Consider the following 19,651-nt stretch of genomic DNA (forward strand, 5'->3'; position numbering starts at 1 on the left):
AATGAGCAGGGAGGTTCCTAGGTCATGAGGAAATCCTAAACTCATGATGATATAGACGATAGAAATATCTAAGACTGTGAGGCCAGAAGGAAGTACAATATGATGGTGACAACCGAATGAAGATGGAAACAGAAATCACTCAGAGTTCCAGTCCACGTGCTTCCTTAAAATAATCTCCCGTCCTGGAGGCAACCTGAGAATTTCCACTTTTCCAAAGAGGCTAAGGTAGGGACACCAGCCAAGGTAAATGGATTTTTATGAAGAAAGTACTTTGAAAAAAAAGGGGATTTGCATTCATTATGGGAATTATTCCTCATCATTGTGAGGTGGAGCAGAGGGAGGAGGAATCTATGGTGAGTTGGGCTGGCACCACCGGCCACGCTTCTGAACCTCAAACAGGACATATCTGAGGCCAGGGTTGAATCCTGACTAGGCTACAAGCCAATCATGGCAACCCCCTCAGTTGGGCCAGTACTGGGTCTAGAAACCGACATGTGACCCAGTTCTGGCCAACGAGACTCAAGAGGACCCTGCAAGAGGTTTCTAGAAACTATTTTCTTTCAAATGAAGAGGGGGAAGCTTTCTCTGCTCCTTCTCTTCCTTCCTGCTTTGGACACGGTTACATGTGGTGAATATGATACTTGGCAATCCTGCCGCCATCTTGTGAGCAAGAGGAGAAGGCCTAGGGAATCAAAGACTTGCTCATCTGCTGTCCTCCCTGAATTGGGTGGCAGAATCAGCCCTGAAGCTGCTGCCTCACAATGCAACACAGGAGGAAAATAGTCCTTTATTAGGCCCTATTCACAGGAAATTTAATTACCATTAGGCATATGCGGTCTATATGATTTAATCTCTTTATGCTATTTTTATAGAAAAATTAAACTAAGATTCACATGAATTTGATAATCTCCCAAAGATTCCCTAGCTAGTTATTTGGAAGATGTAATTTGAAGCACTGGTCTTCCTTTTCTCCACTGCCCCAGAGTTTCTCCACACTGGCACTATTGACATTTGGGCTGGATAATTTGTTGTAGGGGCTGCCCTGTGCATAACAGGATGTGTAGTGACACCCCTGGCCTCCATCCACTGATGCCAGTGCCCTACCACCCCTAGCTATGACAACCCAAAATGTCTCCAGATATTGCTGAATGACCCTGGGGCCAACTTTTTTCCTGATTGAGAACCACTGCACCAGACATTCTTTGTTCGTTTTCTTTTGGCCTAGCATGAGTTAGTAGGGTCTTAAGCAAAGAGATACTATAAATGTTCTCTTTCCAAATATATGAATCGGCAAAAGAGGAGCTCATAAGAAAGGCACAGGGAAATAGAGGAAGAACTTGAAATAAGTGATGGCTAATGAAAGAATGAAGAGGAAAGAGGCAAATAAAATAGGGCAGAAACAGTTACCAAACCCTGGAAAGAAAAGGAACTGCATTGGGCAAATCATAGTGAGAGCACACAGCAATTGCACTTTGGCAGGGTAAGAATGTGTGATTCAGTTTCTGGCCATGGCTGGAGTAGTTGAAGACATTAAGGGCAGCGTTTTCAATCTAGGATCACTGTAGTTGGTTCTACTACATTTCAGAACGAGAACTTGGCAATCCTTAGAAAAGTACATGGGACTTTGGGTGCAGGTTCTCTGTGTTGCATTTAAGCACTTGCTCATTTTGACTCTGAGTATATTCATGTAAGAATCTGCCTAGAAAGCAGATCCATGAATAACAATGTAAGTTCTGTGGCTTTACTTTTTCATATGAATAGGTATTTTTATATTTTCTAAGGCTTCCTTAAACAGGCATCAGATATATATCTAGAATAAATTATCTGTAGTTGTGCTATCTTCTAGATTTCTGCAATGCAACTTTCTTTTACAGGTATGTGTATTATACTATTTAATATTAAACATTAGACCTTAGCAAGACATATACCATGTAGTGGTAGTTTTGTGTATGCCAGGCACTGTGCTTTACATGTATTAACTCCTTGAATATTCAACACACCTGTGGCACCTACAGCCCATTTTACAGATATGAAACAGGCTGAGATAGGATAAGTAAGCTGCTCAAAGTCACTCTGGTTGTAAAAGACCCAAGAATCAAACAAGCTAGTCCAGAGCCTATGATCTCAACCACTTCATTATGTTAAGTAATTTGTAGATCCTTCTTTGGTGAGAGTCTCAAAGAAATTAGCTTCAAGTAATTTTACCCCAACTCTGTAATAGCAACTTTCCCTTTACCTAGGAAATAGCAGGTTTCCAAGTGCTAGCTAAAGAAGATGCAATTTTTTTTACCAAGCACCATCTGCAATCCTATATTTCATTTGTTCATGTCCATTTCATTAATTTCAAGTGACCAAGGATGTAGATGCATTTGGTGAGTGCAGAGGTCCCTGGAGCACATCTTTAGATTCCTACTGTATTCCAACCACTATTGTTTCATGACTTAATTGAAGTCTTATTTTTCTATTCTGATATTTTTTCAAAAGTTAAAAAAAAATCTTCCTTTTTAAAATTTTCATGTACATTTTGCCATAGAATGTAACAAAACAGAATGTTAGATATGCTCCTCGGGAAAGCTTGTCTCATGCTATGATATCAACTAAGTATCATCCCTAGGCCTATCTCTGCAAATGAGTTACGCAGGAAATGTAGTGCCTCCAAGCTCAAGCGCTGTGCAGCCTCTGATAGGATGGGTGAACTGGGGCAATAGTTATCTAATACCTCTGAGCCCCACCTCTTCCATTTATAAAATGGAAGCAAAAATGTCCATCCCTGGGGATCACAGTGAATATTAAATGAGATAATCCATTGAAAGTTGACTCACATGGCACTGAGCACATGCTCTAGACGCACAAGTAAACCTTAGTTCTCTTGTCTTTCTCTTATATTAAGATTCTATCACAAAATTCAGAAATAATCTCTCACCTGCTCTCTAAGAATAATCTGTTGGTGATGACTGTGTCACCCCTACTTTGGGAATACATTGAAAACTTAGAAGGGCATTATCCTGAAGATTAGGGATAATGTCAAAAATGTTGAATTTAAATCCTGGTTTCTTTCCCAGTGCAGTTTTAGAATCCTTGATAAACCCCTTAGACTGTAGTCTACGTTACTCCCATCTAAAAGAGGGCTCTGGGCTTGATCATTGCTAAAATTCCCTTTTATTCTAAAGACACTAACTACATAATGGCATTGAGAAGAATCCTGTTATTAGGAGACCCCTAGGTGTTTATTTGCTCTTTGTATTTTGTTAGTTATTACATGATGTATAGCCCATTTTGCATTTCTGTAAAGGAATACCTGAGGCTGGGTAATTTATAAAGAAAAGAGGTTTATTTTGGTCACAGTTTTGCAGACTGGCCAAGAAGCATAGTGCTGGCATCTGCCTTTGGTGAGGGTCTCACAAAGCTTACAATTATGGCAGAAGGTGAAAGGGGAGCAGATATGTCACATAGTGAGAGAGAGAGTGAGAGATGCTAGGGTCTTTAAAACAACCAACTCTCAGCTGGGCGTGGTGGCTCATGCCTGTAATCCCAGCACTTTGGGAGGCCGAGGCGGGTGGATCACAAAGTCAGGAGATCGAGACCATAAGGGCTAACACAGTGAAACCCCATCTCTACTAAAAATACAAAAAATTAGCTGGGTGTGGTGGTGGGCGCCTGTAGTCCCAGCTACTCGGGAGGCTGAGGCAGGAGAATGACATGAACCCAGGAGGTGGAAGCTGCAGTGAGCTGAGATTGCGTGACTGCACTCCAGCCTGGGCGACAGAGCGAGACTCAAAAAACAAAAAACAAAAAACAAAAAACAAAAACAACAGCAACAACAACTCTCATGTGAGCAATAGAGCAAGAATGCAGTCATCACTGCAGAGAGGGAATCCAGCCATTCATGAGCGATTTGCCCCCATGACCCAAACACCTCCCACCAGGTCCCAACTCCAACACTGGGGATCACATTTCAACATCATATTTGTGGGGAGTAAACATGCAAACTATAATACATGATGCATTTTGGAATAGGGACTCATTACATCATATGGTACACTGGTCATCATGTATTCACAAAGGGTGTGGATGGTATTCATGCATAAATAAAGCTCAAGTAGATTCCTAAGACTATGCTACCCTTGTTAAACAACATTATGATTTATGCAGGACATATAAATTATTCTAATCAGTTTAGATATGCCAATTTAGATTTTACTGATGCACTTCAAATCTCTTAAACTGAGAGTAATGTTTTCAATTACAATTTTATAAGCAAACAGAACATTAATCAATATGTCAGTAAACTATTGCCCTGTTATCTGGACTATAGAAACCCATAAACATTTTTAAATAGGGATCCCTCTGCAGAAAATAAGTCTTCTTTAAGTCCCTAATTCCCTAGGAAGATTTCTTGGGGGTCCCTTATCCAATTCAAACTCTGTGGGTAGCAGAGGATTTAAGCCACTGCCATGGCCTGAATGTGCTCCTTCCAAATTCAGGTGTTGCCAGTGTGATACAATTAAGAAGTGGAACCTTGAAGAGGTGATTAGGTCAGGAGGGTTCCTACCTCAGGAATGGATTGGGTTGTGACAAAGAAAGTTGGCTCTCTCTTGCCCTCCCACCTTCTTCTAGGTGGAACACGGCAAGAAGCCCCTCACCAGACTAACTAGCAGTACCTTGATCTTAGACTTACCAGCCTTCAAGATGGTGTGAAATAAATTTCTGTCCAATTTAAATCACTCAGCCTTAGGTATTCTGTTGTAGCAACATAAATGGTCTAAGACAGCCATAAGTCACAGTCACTGCATGAGGTTTGACTAGAACACTAACTTTGGGAAACTCAGTTGTGCTATGTAATTGATCCAAGGTTTGTGAAGGTTTACTTGGTAGGGTCACACACAAGAGGGTCTGAGGTTGACTCACCATCATCAACATTACTGTAACTCTTACTGCACTCAGTGTAACAGGATCTTCTGTCTTTCATTATGCAGCTTGCACTTTTACATGAGGTATAAGATATTTGGTCTCATTCAAAAATCCCTTAGCTTATAAAGCTTAATTTCCTTTGGACGGGGATACATACCTCTGTAATCTATATATGCAGAGGTAGGTAAAAGTGTTTACTGATTGCAAACTTCTCTCTGTTTTTTTTTTTTTTTTTTTTTTTGTATTTTACCATCTCTAAAATAAACTGGTATCTTGCAATCCATGAGAATATTTTTTGCTGTTGTTGTTTCTTAGCAATATATAAAGCAGTGGTACACATCACAACCAGTGGCATATCAGAAATGATTATATATGATAGATTTGCCCAATAAAATTAAGCCCTTGTCCCATTTCAGTTAAAAAATAACATGGAAGAAAATTACATTTCAATAGTTTTTTTAAATACCTCTCTAAGTTATTACTGCTCTATATTAATGCAAATCATTTACATCTAGGTCATCTCCTTCTAAGAGACAGATTTGTAGAAAGAGATGTATAGTTAGAAAATATGAATTTCTAATTTTCAAAATGGTAGCCTATATAACTCAGAAATATATATGGTTTCCTTTGCTGTGTTTCGCTCAAAATGACATAATTTATTATCTTTTGTTGCCTTCTTTGTATATGCTTAACTTATCTAAAGTGTATCTTGATATGTGATAAAATACATTTGGTGGCATGACAGGGATAATTTTGTGTAATGAAATACCTTGTCATCAGAAGAAACAGACCTTGTAATGAGTGTTTTGCTGACTGAGAGCCAGATATCACAGCTCAGCTTTATTTTTGAAAGCAGAGATGGTAGAGGAGGCAGCCTTGACACCATGGCAGATCCTTGTTACCTTCTGACCTTACTTGTTAAAAACTCAAGTAAGGTCAGAAGGCAACAAGGACCTCAGGTCCTCTCAGTAGCAGGAAACAACTTTAGTGACCACCCTCTCTTCACTTCTTAAATATTAAATCTTTCCTTTTCTTTCGTTCTTTTTTTTTTTATTTTTGAGACAAGTCTTGTTCTGTTGCCCAGGCTGGAGTGCAGTGGTGATATGCTTTGGCTCTATGCCCCCACCTAAATCTCATCTCAAACTGTAATCCCTACATGTTAAGGGAGGAAGCTAGTGGGAGGTGATTGAATCATGGGGGTGGTTTCCCCCATTCTGTTTTCCTGATAGTGAGGGAGTTCTAACAAGATCTGATGGTTTAAAAGTGAGTTTCTCCTGAACTCTCTCTCCTGCTGACTTGTGAAGAAGGTGCGTGCTTGCTTCTTCTTCACTTTCTGCCATGATTGTAAGTTTCCTGAGGCCTCTTCAGCCATGCAGAACTGTAAGTCAATTAAATCTCTATCCCTTATAAATTACCTGGTCTAGGTATTTCTTTATAGCAGTGTGAAAGCAGACTAATACAAGTGGCATGATCTTGGTTCACCACAGCCTCAAACTCCTTAAGCAATCCTCCCACATCAGCCACCAGAGTAGATGGAACTACACATATGCACCATCATGCCTAATTAAATTATTTTAGTTTTCTGTAGAGTCAGGGCCTCACTATGTTGCCCAGCCTGGTCTCAAACTCTTGGCCTCAAGCAATCCTCCTTTCTCAGCCTCCTAAAGTGCTGGGTTTACAGGCATGAGCCACTGTGCCCAGCCAACTCTCCATTTAATGACTAAAGACATATACAATACATACATTCATTATAACACAAGTGCGTGGGTGTGTATTTCTAGCCCATGAACTCCAGCCCACAAACACTAGAGCATGGAGGGAAAGGCCTCTCTAGGTTGAGGGTCCCACAGGAATATGCTGCCTGCTGGGAAGCTCCCATTACAGATACTAATAATTACATAATTAGTATCTCTTAGATATATGCTAAAACAACTCTGGGTCCTAGACAATGGCCTAATTACTTAAGAAACACAGCTATTATCTTGTGCCTTTTTTACGATTGAAAATGCAAGATCAAAGGTCTACAAGAAGATCTGCTGATTCTTCCAAAGTGTATGCCTGTATTTGGAACCACATTTCAGGTATTAAACATTATGTTTTATCAAGCTGCAAAGAATGAAAGATGAACATCCTTGTGCTCTTAGTACTTTTCAGAGATAGGAAGGGACTTAGAACAAACAATGGCATTTTTCTAACCATTTTAAAGGGATTTTGCAGAGAAATTGGCTACTAAAATAATAGATCTGAAGTTAAATAATCATGAGGACTCATAGCTAATCCTACTAGGAAGCTTTCCAGAGCCTAGATGTCGTGATGCACACACTGTTACAGTGAAGGCCCCTCGATTCAGTGCCAACATTTGGGAAATGCCACTGGTTTGAATAGCCCCAGACTTCCTTGCTTCATCCTGTCTGGTTTTCTGACTTTCAAGCTGAAGAACAGGCTTCACGAATATGTGGTTGAGATAACAGAAAAGGTAAGTACTTTGGTGGGAAACAGGCTGACTGTTGCGATGCCTTCGCAGTTCTAAAGCATGGAAGAAACAGCAAGGAGTTCACACACGGAATGTGCCACACCTCTGTCTTGCAGAGATACAGCAGAACTGATGGGCAGAGATCAGCAGTTTTAACATAACTTATGACATTTCCATTATGTGGAAGTTAATAGCTGTTGTTCATATTCTATGAGAACCCATAAGAGAACTTGAGATGATTGGATGAAATGTTCTAAAGGCCAAAAATTTTCCAAAAACAAACAAACAAACAAAAAAAGCAAAAAATATTCTAAGTACTGGTTCTTATAAATGTGGACCCAAACAAACATATCAGCAAAGGAAACCATGAAATGTGCTTTTCTTGGATTCAGTCTGGCTCTCAATACAGGTGAGTTTCTCCTCATTCCACAAAGTCCTCTATGGGAACGCACTCTAGGCACAAAGTCCTCTATGGGAACGCACTCTAGGCTGCCTCTCCCAGACCTTCCTGTGACCTTGAACAGGATCTACTGGTTGGCCCCACATGAAGGTGAAAGTAATATCCTTTAGTTTACTCCTTTCTCATCTTTCCTCATGTCAGCCTCTGGAATTATATCTCCCAAAAGGGGTGTGGAAGTTCCTGTTTTATTAGTGCTATAAGGGGCAAAATAGTCCACAGCAAACTCTGGAGGGGAAAAAAAAATCCAAGAATAAAACAGAAACCGTAAACTCCATTATCAAATCAACACAGTTTTCTCTGAAGACCTTTCTCTTCGAACAGACAAAAAACCTATAATAGCATTCCATGTGGCCCTGTGCAAGCCAAGAGCCAAGTGATCTGAGAGACCACAGACTGGGTTTGCAAAAAAGGTTCTCATATGAAAAGGCGCAGAGAGCGTGACAGTGTGATTGAGGATCGCCAGGGGAGCATGGCTCCTGTGGGCAGCATTGTCAGAGGATGGAGAAGGTGGGCACTCACCGGACATGCAGAGATGCTCTGTTCCCACTGAGTCATGCTCAGGCTCTCCTCCAGGCTTGTGCATTTCTTCATCACCACATCCCAGCCACAGTAAGGGTCCTGGGCCCCAATGCAGGTGCTGGAAACACACACCAAATGGTCAACAGAAAGGTTGCTTTACCCAAGATAAGATACACAAGACAAGGCGAACCTGTCCCTTGGTAGAGAGGTATGGGATTTCTTACATATGAAGCCCAATGGGTATTGAGGCTGCACACTGGAGAACACAGCTATCTGCACACTCCAGTAAATATCTAATATTAAATCATTTACACAGACATTTTGAAAAATCTATGTTTTAATCTAACATACATGACAGATGACTAAAGATGAGACAACACGAGCATTTTGCTGTCATAAATAGTGCTAAAATCAAGATTCTACAATGTTCAAAAACAACATAGCTGTTATCACCACTACTGTCACCATTATCCTCCTCCTCTTTACAACAGGTATTATTTGTTGAACACCTACTATCATATTAACTATAATACAAACTATCATAGCATGCAGACGCTTAAACGATTTGATAGGCAGGTGTTATTTTCACTTTATTTACTGTTACCATCACCATAATCATCATCATTATTACCACCACCTTATTGATGAGAAAACTGAGGCACAGAAAATCTGACAAATTAGCCCAATGACATACAGATACATCCAAAACTCTTCAACATGAATAGTTCAAACTCAAAAAATAGGAACATCTTTCATTTGTTTACTGTAGCTTAAATGTATTAAAATTTTCAATTTAATAGTAATTTCATATAGTTGTGTCTATTATATCCTACGTATGACATCAAAAGTATTGTAGATGGCGGGTATTTTCTTTTTAACTTTGTCTAAATGAAAGAGTTCATACACTACATGGGCATTATTAGATGAGGGCTGTGGCCTTTACATTGTAAAGACAAGCAAAGGTAAACGAGGGAGGAAGAAGACAGAGATGATAGCGATGGAGCCAGAAATATACAGAAGATAATGTCATGGGCACACAGGACATTGAACCTGGAAATCCTGTGAATGGACCAAGAAGTCGGAGGGGCAGGAAGCAGATGTGAGGAAAGAGAGGCAATGCCAGCATGGAGGTGCTAATGACCCCTCTTAGAGGTAGGATAGTACTCACAGTGAGGGAGGACCTGTTACAAACTAGTCAGGGACTAGAAATCTGGTAGGACCAGAAATCATGGCTTAACCATCAACCCTGTCGGCAGGGAGGTAGCATAAGTAATGATGAGTTGTTCATATTTACAATACAAAATTGTCATTCTTAAAACACCAAATGTATTAATCATATATAAAGCAGTTTTCTAAGAATGTGACTTATATTTGGTCATTTAAACCCCATGACAACCTTATAAATACAGTATCTCAATTAGGCACTACATTGATTCTCACTTTGAAATGAAGAAACTGAAGGAGGGAAAGATTGATTTGAAGGCTGCACAGCTAGGGAAGATATATTTACAGCTGATCAATCTACTGATATGTAGTGAGTTATTATACAATTATCATTTATTAATTACCTAAAGAAGTGCAAATGATTTAAAAAGCTGTTTCTCAGAAGTAGGGCTAGGTTGGGGTACAAAAAGGTATGAAACAATTACCTGTTCCTATAACCTCATTAAAACTCCCTGATATGCAACCGTATGCAGACATGACTTCCATTCAAAAATACAAACAAAGCAGTTATAAAGGACAAGGACAAAGCCTATTTCCCTAGTAGTAGGTACTGTTTATACTAACTCACATATTCTGCAGATATTTTATCCACACATATAAGCATACTTGTGTGCACATATTTATATATACACATATGTATTTTGTTATTGCTTATAGGCAAATATATGTTTTATATAATAATGATATGTAATACACACAAATGTGATTGTACACGCCGTTTCACATTTTGCTTTCTACAACCAATAATACATTATTGCACTATTCTTGTCAATAAATATAGCTCTACCTTATTCCCTTTAACAGCTGTATAGTGCTCCATTTCTTTGATGAACCAACATTTATTTAAATTTCCCCTTCATTTTATTTATTTTATTTTCAATTTTTTATTTCCATAGGTTATTGGGGAACAGGTGGTGTTTGGTCACATGAGTACTTTTGTGATGATTTATGAGATTTTGGTGCACCCATCACCCAAGCAGTATACAATATCCACTGCATCCAATTTGTGGTCTTTTATCCCTCACCCCCTTCCTACCCTTTGCACCTGAGTCCCCAAAGTCCACTGTGTCATTCTTATGCCTTTGCATCCTCATAGCTTAGCTCCCACTTAAAAGTGAGAGCATGCAATGTTTGCTTTTCTATTCCTGAGTTACTTCACTTAGAATAATAGTCTCCAATCTCTTCCAGGTTGCTGTTAATTTATTCCTTTTTATGGCTGAGTAGTATTCCATCATATATATGTATCACAGTTTCTTCAACCACTCCTTGATTGATGGGCATTTGGGTTGGTTCCACATTTTTGCAATTGTGAATTGTGCCACTATAAACATGCATGTGCAAGTGCCTTTTTTCATATAATGACTTCTTTTCCTCCAGATAGATACCCAGTAGTGGGATTGCTGGATCAAATGGTAGTTCTACTTCTAGTTCTTTAAGGAATCGCCACACTGTTTTCCACAGTAGTTGTACTAGTTTACATTCCCACCAGCAGTGTAAATTTCCCCCTTAAAATTATTAACTTTACCCTTTAAAAGCAAGGCTGCAGTGCTCATTTTTGTATGGGTTTGCTATATGATAAAATTTTATTCACGTAACTTTTGAGTCAAAAGTTACGGGCATTATTAAATTTGGACCAACCAACAACATGGGAGTGCCTCTGCTGCCTCACCCTGTTACACACTGGATGTTACCATATTTTTTAACTCACCCAACGGGTAAGTCTTTCAGAAAGCTGGTATATTAAAAAAATAGAATTTCTCAATTGTCTGTTTTCATTTCTTTCAGTTATGTCTTTGGTTAAGGCTTAGCATAGATGAATATACTTTTTAAACATTTGCATTTTCTGTGTGTAAACTTCCTATCCATATCCAATTCCTGATTTGATCTCTTTCATGAGTCATTCATTTTATTACATGGTCACTGGAAGGGGTTATTTTTGCATTAAAATGCAGCCCTCTCTGAGAAATATTTTCCCCGTTTGACATTTTTTTCTTGAGATATGCATGTTATAAAATTTTATGCAGTAAAACTTATGAACACTTTCCTTTATGGCATCTAATGTGTGTTCCATGTTAAGATCTTTCTCACTTAAATCTTCCCAACTTAAAGATTAAACATCGAACATTATAGAAAGATTAAAGATTACAGAAACATCACTCCCCCAATTCCTTCTGATTCTTCTAAGGTATCATTTCTTTGGCTCCCTATCCTTTATCCATTTGAAATGTATTTTTCTCCTCCTCATAAACAAACAAACAAAATCAAAAATCACAAATACGTATTTAAAAATCTAAACATCTCAAACCCCACACAAAACAAACAAATTCAGGTGTCAGAGGAAGAGTAATAGATGTGAGTATGGTTTCCTTTCCTGTTATTCAAATGACATCCTTTTCAAATACTACAAGTTGATAACAGAGAGTGTGAGCATAAGCATTTTAAAATCTCTACCTGTGGGAATATGATTCCCAATAATGTACTATTTTAAATAAAAAATTATTTCAATGATCAGTTTCATTGAATAAAACTTGAACCTGTATTTTTATTGTCGAAAACACATAAAAATTTTCTCAATTCTCAACACACACAATTGATTTAATAACACCTTTTTTGTGCAGGGAATAGAGAAGATGAGAATAAACTATCACAACCAATGACTAAGACCATGAAACATGTGCATTTATTATCCAGGGGTCAGCAATTTCTTCCTGAGTAGCTTTGCATGTGCAGTGTTGTTCTGTAGAAAAATACCCAGAGGAAGTTGCTGGGAATCTGGAGACCCTTCAAGTGCAACTCATGAGACAGACCTGGGTGGGGTGAGTGCTAAGAGTCCTTCTGCTCCCTGCTGTGACCTCACCCGGCTGTGCCAATGAGATCGGATCTGAGAGTGTCCTCATCTTACTAAACTAGCCAAAAGTGACATATTTATATTTGCAGCTCCTATGGCAAACCTGAGAGTATTCTTTCATTGACAAAATAACATAGTGTATATCACATATGGGAATTCTCTGTGTGTGATTCTTTACACAGAGCAAAAGTATATACCGAGGCTACACTTAGAGATCATTCAAAAACCCTGCATTCTTTTCCATGTTTCTTATTAAAGTAACATGACCAGTAGGTAAAATTAAACCTCCAAAAAGGGAAAAATTCCACGGACTCCCTACATTTACCCCAGACTTCCCGTGCAAAGCTGCTTGGAGACTTAAAACAATGCCCCAGTGTTAGAGGGAAGTATTTCAAGCTGTTTTAAATGGAAAGCTACATGTAATAACATCTCTTTCTTCTGATGATGCCAATGGTTCTGCATGTTCTTAACATTACACTTATCCTTTAAAATGTTAAAATGTCTTTACAAACACAAATGCCCATTCAATAAAATACCATGTATATTTAAATATAATTTCCTCATGCAAAATATTTTACACCATGGACAAAATTCTGATGAGATCTACCTTTATTCTAAATTATGTCTTAAGAAAATCTACCACACAATTTTATTTTTGGAAGCTGGATCTCTTTAAGAAACTGTGGAAAATCGTGGGTTTCCAATTAATGCAGCCATTGTGAAAGTGGCTTTTCTGTATTCCACTTTGAAAATGTTTTTCCGCCGGGCGCGGTGGCTCAAGCCTGTAATCCCAGCACTTTGGGAGGCCGAGGCGGGCGGATCACGAGGTCAGGAGATCGAGACCATCCTGGCTAACACGGTGAAACCCCGTCTCTACTAAAAATACAAAAAAAATTAGCCGGGCGTGTTGGCGGGCGCCTGTAGTCCCAGCTACTCAGGAGGCTGAGGCAGGAGAATGGCGTGAATCCGGGAGGCAGAGCTTGCAGTGAGCCGAGATTGCGCCACTGCACTCCAGCCTGGGGGACAGAGCAAGACCCCGTCTCAAAAAAAAAAAAAAAAAAAAGAAAATGTTTTTCCTTGTGTGATAAATATTTTTAATAAAAGTTTAGCTTGGTTTAATTATTCCAAATTGTAAACATATGTCATAGCAGCATTTTGTACCCCATAAATACATGCTATTCAAATACAATTATCAACATTCAAGTTCAAAATTTCCATAATGTGTTAATGACCTTCCACTATTCTCATTTTACATATTACCCTGGTATTTGAAAGTATCTGAATTCAGATAAAAATGTTAGTCAGAATCCGAAGGTTTAATTTTGTTCAAAAACACACTTATTGAGCATATTTTTTAGAGCTAAACGTATATTTGGAGACAGGCCTTAATTCTAAAAAGCAGGATAAATGTCTACTTTCCTTTCCACACGACAATAACGTCAACATATATCTAAATTATTTCTTTACATTTAAAAATTTTGCAATTATGGTTTTTGTTCGTTGGAGTAACAGAAAAATAAGTTTATTCATTAAAATAGTTTCACTGTATTTCTGAGAAGTTGAGATTTATTACTGAGTACAATTCCTTGTGCCTATTAGATTATCTAAGTATAAGTGATGACTTTATCTGGCTTGTCACTGTCACTCTAATTATCATTAGGTCAGTTTATTTTTGATATTAAGGATTTTTGCCATTTTGTTAATATAAAATGTATTGTTAAACATGGGATTTTAAAAGTGTTTCAATCATGTATCGATTCAGCACATACTTATGAGCACTTGCCATGAAGTCAACTTTGAACGTGCTGGGTGTACCACGGCAAACAGACACTGTCACTGAGCTCCAAGAACTTACCATTTGGTTAAGAAAGTACATATTAAATAGTTACATGATAAATATCAACCACCAGTTGCAAAGGAAGAACTCAAAGGGCCGTAAGAGTCTGGTGAATCCCCACTTCGATGGGTGGGTGAGCCTTGGGTGAGAGGATATTCAGGGACTGGAACAAACGGGATGAACAGAGGTGACCCATTTGATAGGAGCCAGCAAGAACAGAACCTTTTTGCAGAGAGATCAGTTTGGGAAAAGCACTCAGCAGGGAGAGAACTTGGAGAGTTTGAAAACTGGTAAAATGGAGGCTGGACTTGGGCTGAAGCTTGAGGAGAGAAATGGGCAGAGTCCTTGGGCCCCACTAAAGATTGAGGGTTTCCTTGCAAGTGTTGCATACTTTAAAGTGCTTCCCAAGTACTGTGCAAGAGCCACACTTCAAACATCAATATTAATTTCTATTATCATTACAATGATTGTGGTAGTGATCAACCTGTCTATGAATTATCCCTTCCCTAATTCCTATGAAAATCTGTCTCATTCCTAAGCACCATGTTACCATATACTTCATAAGCTATTCTTTTACTTTAAGAGCTGCAATTAAAAATATTATCTGGCCAGGCACGGTGGCTCATGCCTGTAATCCCAACACTTTGGGAGCTAAAGGTGGGTAGATCTTTTTTTTTTGTATTATTGTACTTTAGGTTTTAGGGTACATGTGCACAATGTGCAGGTTTGTTACATATGCATCCATGTGCCGTGTTGATTTCCTGCACCATTAACTCGTCATTTAGCATTAGGTATATCTCCTAATGCTGTCCCTCCCCCCTCCCCCCACCCCACAACAGTCCCTGGAGTGTGATGTTCCCCTTCCTGTGTCCATGAGTTCTCATTGTTCAATTCCCACCTATGAGTGAGAACACGCGGTGTTTGGTTTTTTGTCCTTGTGATAGTTTACTGAGAATGATGTTTTCCAGTTTCATCCATGTCCCTACAAAGGACACGAACTCATCATTTTTTATGGCTGCATAGTATTCCATGGTGTATATGTGCCACATTTTCTTAATCCAGTCTATTGTTGTTGGACATTTGGGTTGGTTCCAACTCTTTGCTATTGTGAATAGTGCCGCAATAAACATACGTGTGCATGTGTCTTTATAGCAGCATGATTTATAGTCCTTTGGGTATATACCCAGTAATGGGATGGCTGGGTCAAATGGTATTTCTAGTTCTAGATCCCTGAGGAATCGCCACACTGATTTCCACAATGGTTGAACTAGTTTACAGTCAAGGTGGGTAGATCATTTGAGGTCAGAAGTTCAAGACCAGCTTGGTCAACATGGTGAGACCCTGTCTTTACTAAAACTACAAAAATTAGCTGGGCGTGGTGGCACACGCCACGTTGGGAGGCTGAGGCAGGAGAATCACTTGAACCTGAGAGGCAGAGGCTGCAGTGAGCTGAGATCATGCCACTGCACTCCAGCCTGGGTGACAGAGTGAGAATCCATCTCAAACAAACAAATTATCTTACTAAAAATAAGACTGAAGAAAATTCCAAGTAGACAATAACCTTCCTGAGACATCCACAGATCCTTCAGTTGGTAAATCCAGCTAGAACATACATTTTCTTTGTTTTCCTCTTCTGCAAAACTGGAACAAAAATACCTATTCACAGTGCTGTTTGGAGAGTTACATCGTACTAGACAGTATATAAAAAAGGTTTTTTTGAGATGGAGATGCATACGGTTGTTATAATTAGTCCCTAAGCACAATTTCAAGTTATTATACACTATGGACTTCTGAGGTAGTTGAAAACATGCTATATTGAAAATACTAAGTCCAATAATAATTCACGTTGCATGCTATGATTTGTAGGTGAAATTAATGTACTCGATTTCAATTAGTGACTAACTTTTAATACTTTTCAGATATTAAAAACCACTCGGCTTAACATTAAATAACACTGATCAAATACAATGGCTGTTTTTTACATTTCATTTTGCACTTAATATTAAATTTAAATAATTGACTTATACTGTCACTAATACTAAGCATACTAAGCAAATGTTCTTTTAGTTAAAACCTTAATAGGCAAATGTAACATTTCAATTTTCCTGAAAAATCTGTTTTAAAATTGAACAAGACTGATACACATTTTACAGTGAAGCGTTTCCAGAAAATTGATAATTTTAAAAATAGTGATGGGATTAGATAGTGCACATTTGAAATAAGCAAGTCAAAAGTTCTTCCTGGATCTAGGACTTGTGATTAACTTGGTTTGCCAGCTTTGGTTTCTGACCTGATGCAGAGAGCCCGTTCCACTCCCTCTTTAAGCACTGAATCCTGAGCTGTTTATCTTGACCTCCTTGTGGGCTTCAATCATTGTAAACTTTTCTCTAGAACAAATATAAAGTCTTTCTAGAAAGGCCAAGACTGCCTCCAGGACAAAGCCAAGAAAGGCAGCCTCTTCCATGGCTAGGATTGTACCAGGGGACCAAAACCAGGACAAAGGGCGCACAGGGTGTTTCAATGGCCCAGCATAAACCTTCCATGGTTCTGTGATGTGGAAGTAACTCACCAGGAATGGCAACCAGAAAAAGTTGTGTCTATGTGCTCAAGAAGAAAAGAAAATAATTACTGGTCACTTCATTCAGGGAGAAGCCCACACAATTGGTATTCCACATCTCTATTCTATAAGTAGGCATAATTACAGGTACCTCCAAAGTTCACCCTCCCCCAGTGTCCTCTCCTCTCTGCTAATTAAGATTTAAAATGAAGACACAATTACTTATTTGCTATATAACATGTTTTTCAAGAGAGACACTTCTGTGAAATAGGGTTTAAGGGTCAACAATTATGCCTGAAGAATGCAGAAGGTGTCAGGTAATACATTTTAATTTTTACTCAAAACCTTAAAGGGGAGTAAGTCCAGAGGGGAAAATATGTATTATTCTGTTTTCTTATAATTCACCTAACAGTTTGACCGCAATTGAGTGGAAGAGGTTCAATGCCAAGAAACCCTTCTGTGTAGTACAGCCCACCCCTCAGAACATTTGTCCCTCTCGGCAGGTAGTTACAGCAAGTGTGGGGTCTGCCTTGAATGTGGATTCTCTGGTGCCCTCACGACTGCTGGGCAGCCGGTGACAGTGGTGAAGGCAAGCACCTGGCTCTCTTCACACTTGGCCCTGTGTAGCCTTCATCAGTGCCTGAATCCCAGTTGCTCTTGTGTGGATAGAGACATGTTCACTCGAGACAGGGAATTATTGCAAATCCACAGACAGATGCTCCCACTGCTTGGAAGAGGCCATGCTGACATCACTCACCCAAGCACATCATGTGGTCATGCTAGAGTCTCACGAACTGTTGATTTGCCCCGACAGAGTCAGGAAACAATTGAATGAAAGGAGAAGAATCCTCCTCTCAGACAACCTGAAGTTGTTTGAAGGCAGAGCAGCAAATGGTTGGCTGTCAGTTTACCTTCAGTTTAGTCCGGAGACCATGCGAAGTATATGTGGGCAAAGAAGGCAAACCACACATACAAGAGCAGTCTGTCCTTTTTAGTTTTTTTTTTTTTTTTTTCCTTTTCTTTCTTGTTTCTTCATTCACTTTTTATTTTGACTTACATCTAGGACAGAGGGAGACTTTGAAGCCCAGCCTTCAACATAGTGTGCAGAAAGTATAAAAGACCACTCGCAGGCAATGCCAGCTCAGAAGGACCTGCATGAACTGAGTATAGTATTAAAACAGGAAAGGAACTATCCTGTGTTGAATTCTTATTATGTACCAGACCCCTAACATAGCCTCTCTCTCTTTATCTCTGATAACACACTTCTATGGAAACAGGATTGAGAAATGAGATACAAAGAATTTGAGTAACTGGCTTATGGTCACACACACACAAAAGCCCCATCCAGAACCACCTGAATGCAAAGCTCATGCTCTTTCCATAGGCAAGCTGTTTTGCAAACATACGAGAATAGTTATTTCCTTAAGAATTCACTGGACTATGCAACAACAACAACAACAAAAAAAAATCTTAGGAGAAGACCAGGTGTTCCTATTTAGGATAACTCAGGTGCAGGGGTCTGGAGCCAAGAATGGTGGCAGCTCAAGCTTTCCTATGGAATTCTTACATAACTTTAAATTTGAGAGCTCAAAAGTAGGAAGCCTGTGGAGTAGATATTAAAGAAGAAAACTTTCTTTTTTTTTAGACGGAGTCTCTGTCACCCAGACTGGAGTGTAGTGGTGCAATCTCGGCTCACTGCAAACTCCACCTCCCTGGTTCAAGCAATTCCCCTGCCTCAGCCTCCCAAGTAGCTGAGATTACAGGCGCCTGTCACCACACCCACCTTTTTTTTTTCTTTTTTTTTGTATTTTTAGCAGAGATGGGGTTTCACCATGTTGACCAGACTAGTCTCAAACTCTTGACCTCAAGCAATCCACCCTCCTCAGCCTCCCAAAGTGCTGGGATTACAGGCGTGAGCCACAGCACCTGGCCAAAAAGGAAACTTTTTCTTTCTGATCTCCCTTAGTTGTGTTTCTCAACTAAGAACAAACAGTTGGTAATAGATTTTCAAACTTTACCCAACTGACTGTTGAAAACACACACTGCCAATTAGAGACCAAGGACACAGTCTCTTAGTAAAGCAGTTTCACGTGTTGATGGGTTCTTACCCACCCTGCCCAGGGTCTGGGGATGTTACCTTATGACAACACTGGAATACACTGTGCTCCAGCCCAAGCCTACCTTGGAACCCCTCTTATCATGTCTTCCTCACTGTCCTAATTAGCACTTACCACTTTTGTTAGTGCCAGCACCAACAAAAACTTGGTGCATTTACTTTCTGCCATTTCTCTATTTTTAAAAACAGATTTAATGGTGGCATCCACATAATGTTGCTGTGCTTTATTACATTTTTGTTGTATCATACAGATGTCTTCATAGGTGTAGCTTAATGGCTTCAGAAAACTCAATCAGAGAACAATAGTTGAAAGGGTATATCATAAGTGGTGATTAATTCCCTTACTACTGGAAATTGAAAATTAGAACACTGGTTATGATACAGATATAGCTTTAAAAAATAATTGGAGAGGAACATTAGGTGAGGAGATTAGGTCCTAGTGTATTCCAGGATCAGACTTTAGAGATAAATCGATTTTGGAATAAATTCTAAGGTAACTCCAAGGTCCTTTGGCTCAGTTCCATGACAGCAGGTGATTTTACTTACACCAGAATTTCTTATTACACTGAGTCCTCTGAAGGCAGGGTCAGGGATGCCTCATTCATCATCCTCTATGCAGGGCCTCACTTGGTGTTTGGCAAGTATTGAGTTCAATAAATATAATATAAAGGAATTAATTACAAAAAATCCACATTCTCTAGAGGTT

The 19,651-nt window shown here is 39.2% G+C and overlaps 1 protein-coding gene across 1 annotated transcript in view; it reads right to left on the reverse strand.

Annotated features, from left to right (window-relative positions):
- Window positions 1-19,651, reverse strand: part of SEMA5A (semaphorin 5A) — a 509,156-nt gene that overhangs the window by 90,881 nt on the left and 398,624 nt on the right. Inside the window, exon 13 of the mRNA XM_032135528.2 lies at window positions 8,364-8,481. Within this exon, the coding sequence (XP_031991419.1) occupies window positions 8,364-8,481 (118 nt within the window). The remainder of the gene's footprint in view (window positions 1-8,363; window positions 8,482-19,651) is intronic.

The sequence above is a fragment of the Hylobates moloch genome, unplaced genomic scaffold, assembly GCF_009828535.3.
Source record: "Hylobates moloch isolate HMO894 unplaced genomic scaffold, HMol_V3 SCAFFOLD_17, whole genome shotgun sequence".
NCBI lineage: Eukaryota > Metazoa > Chordata > Mammalia > Primates > Hylobatidae > Hylobates > Hylobates moloch.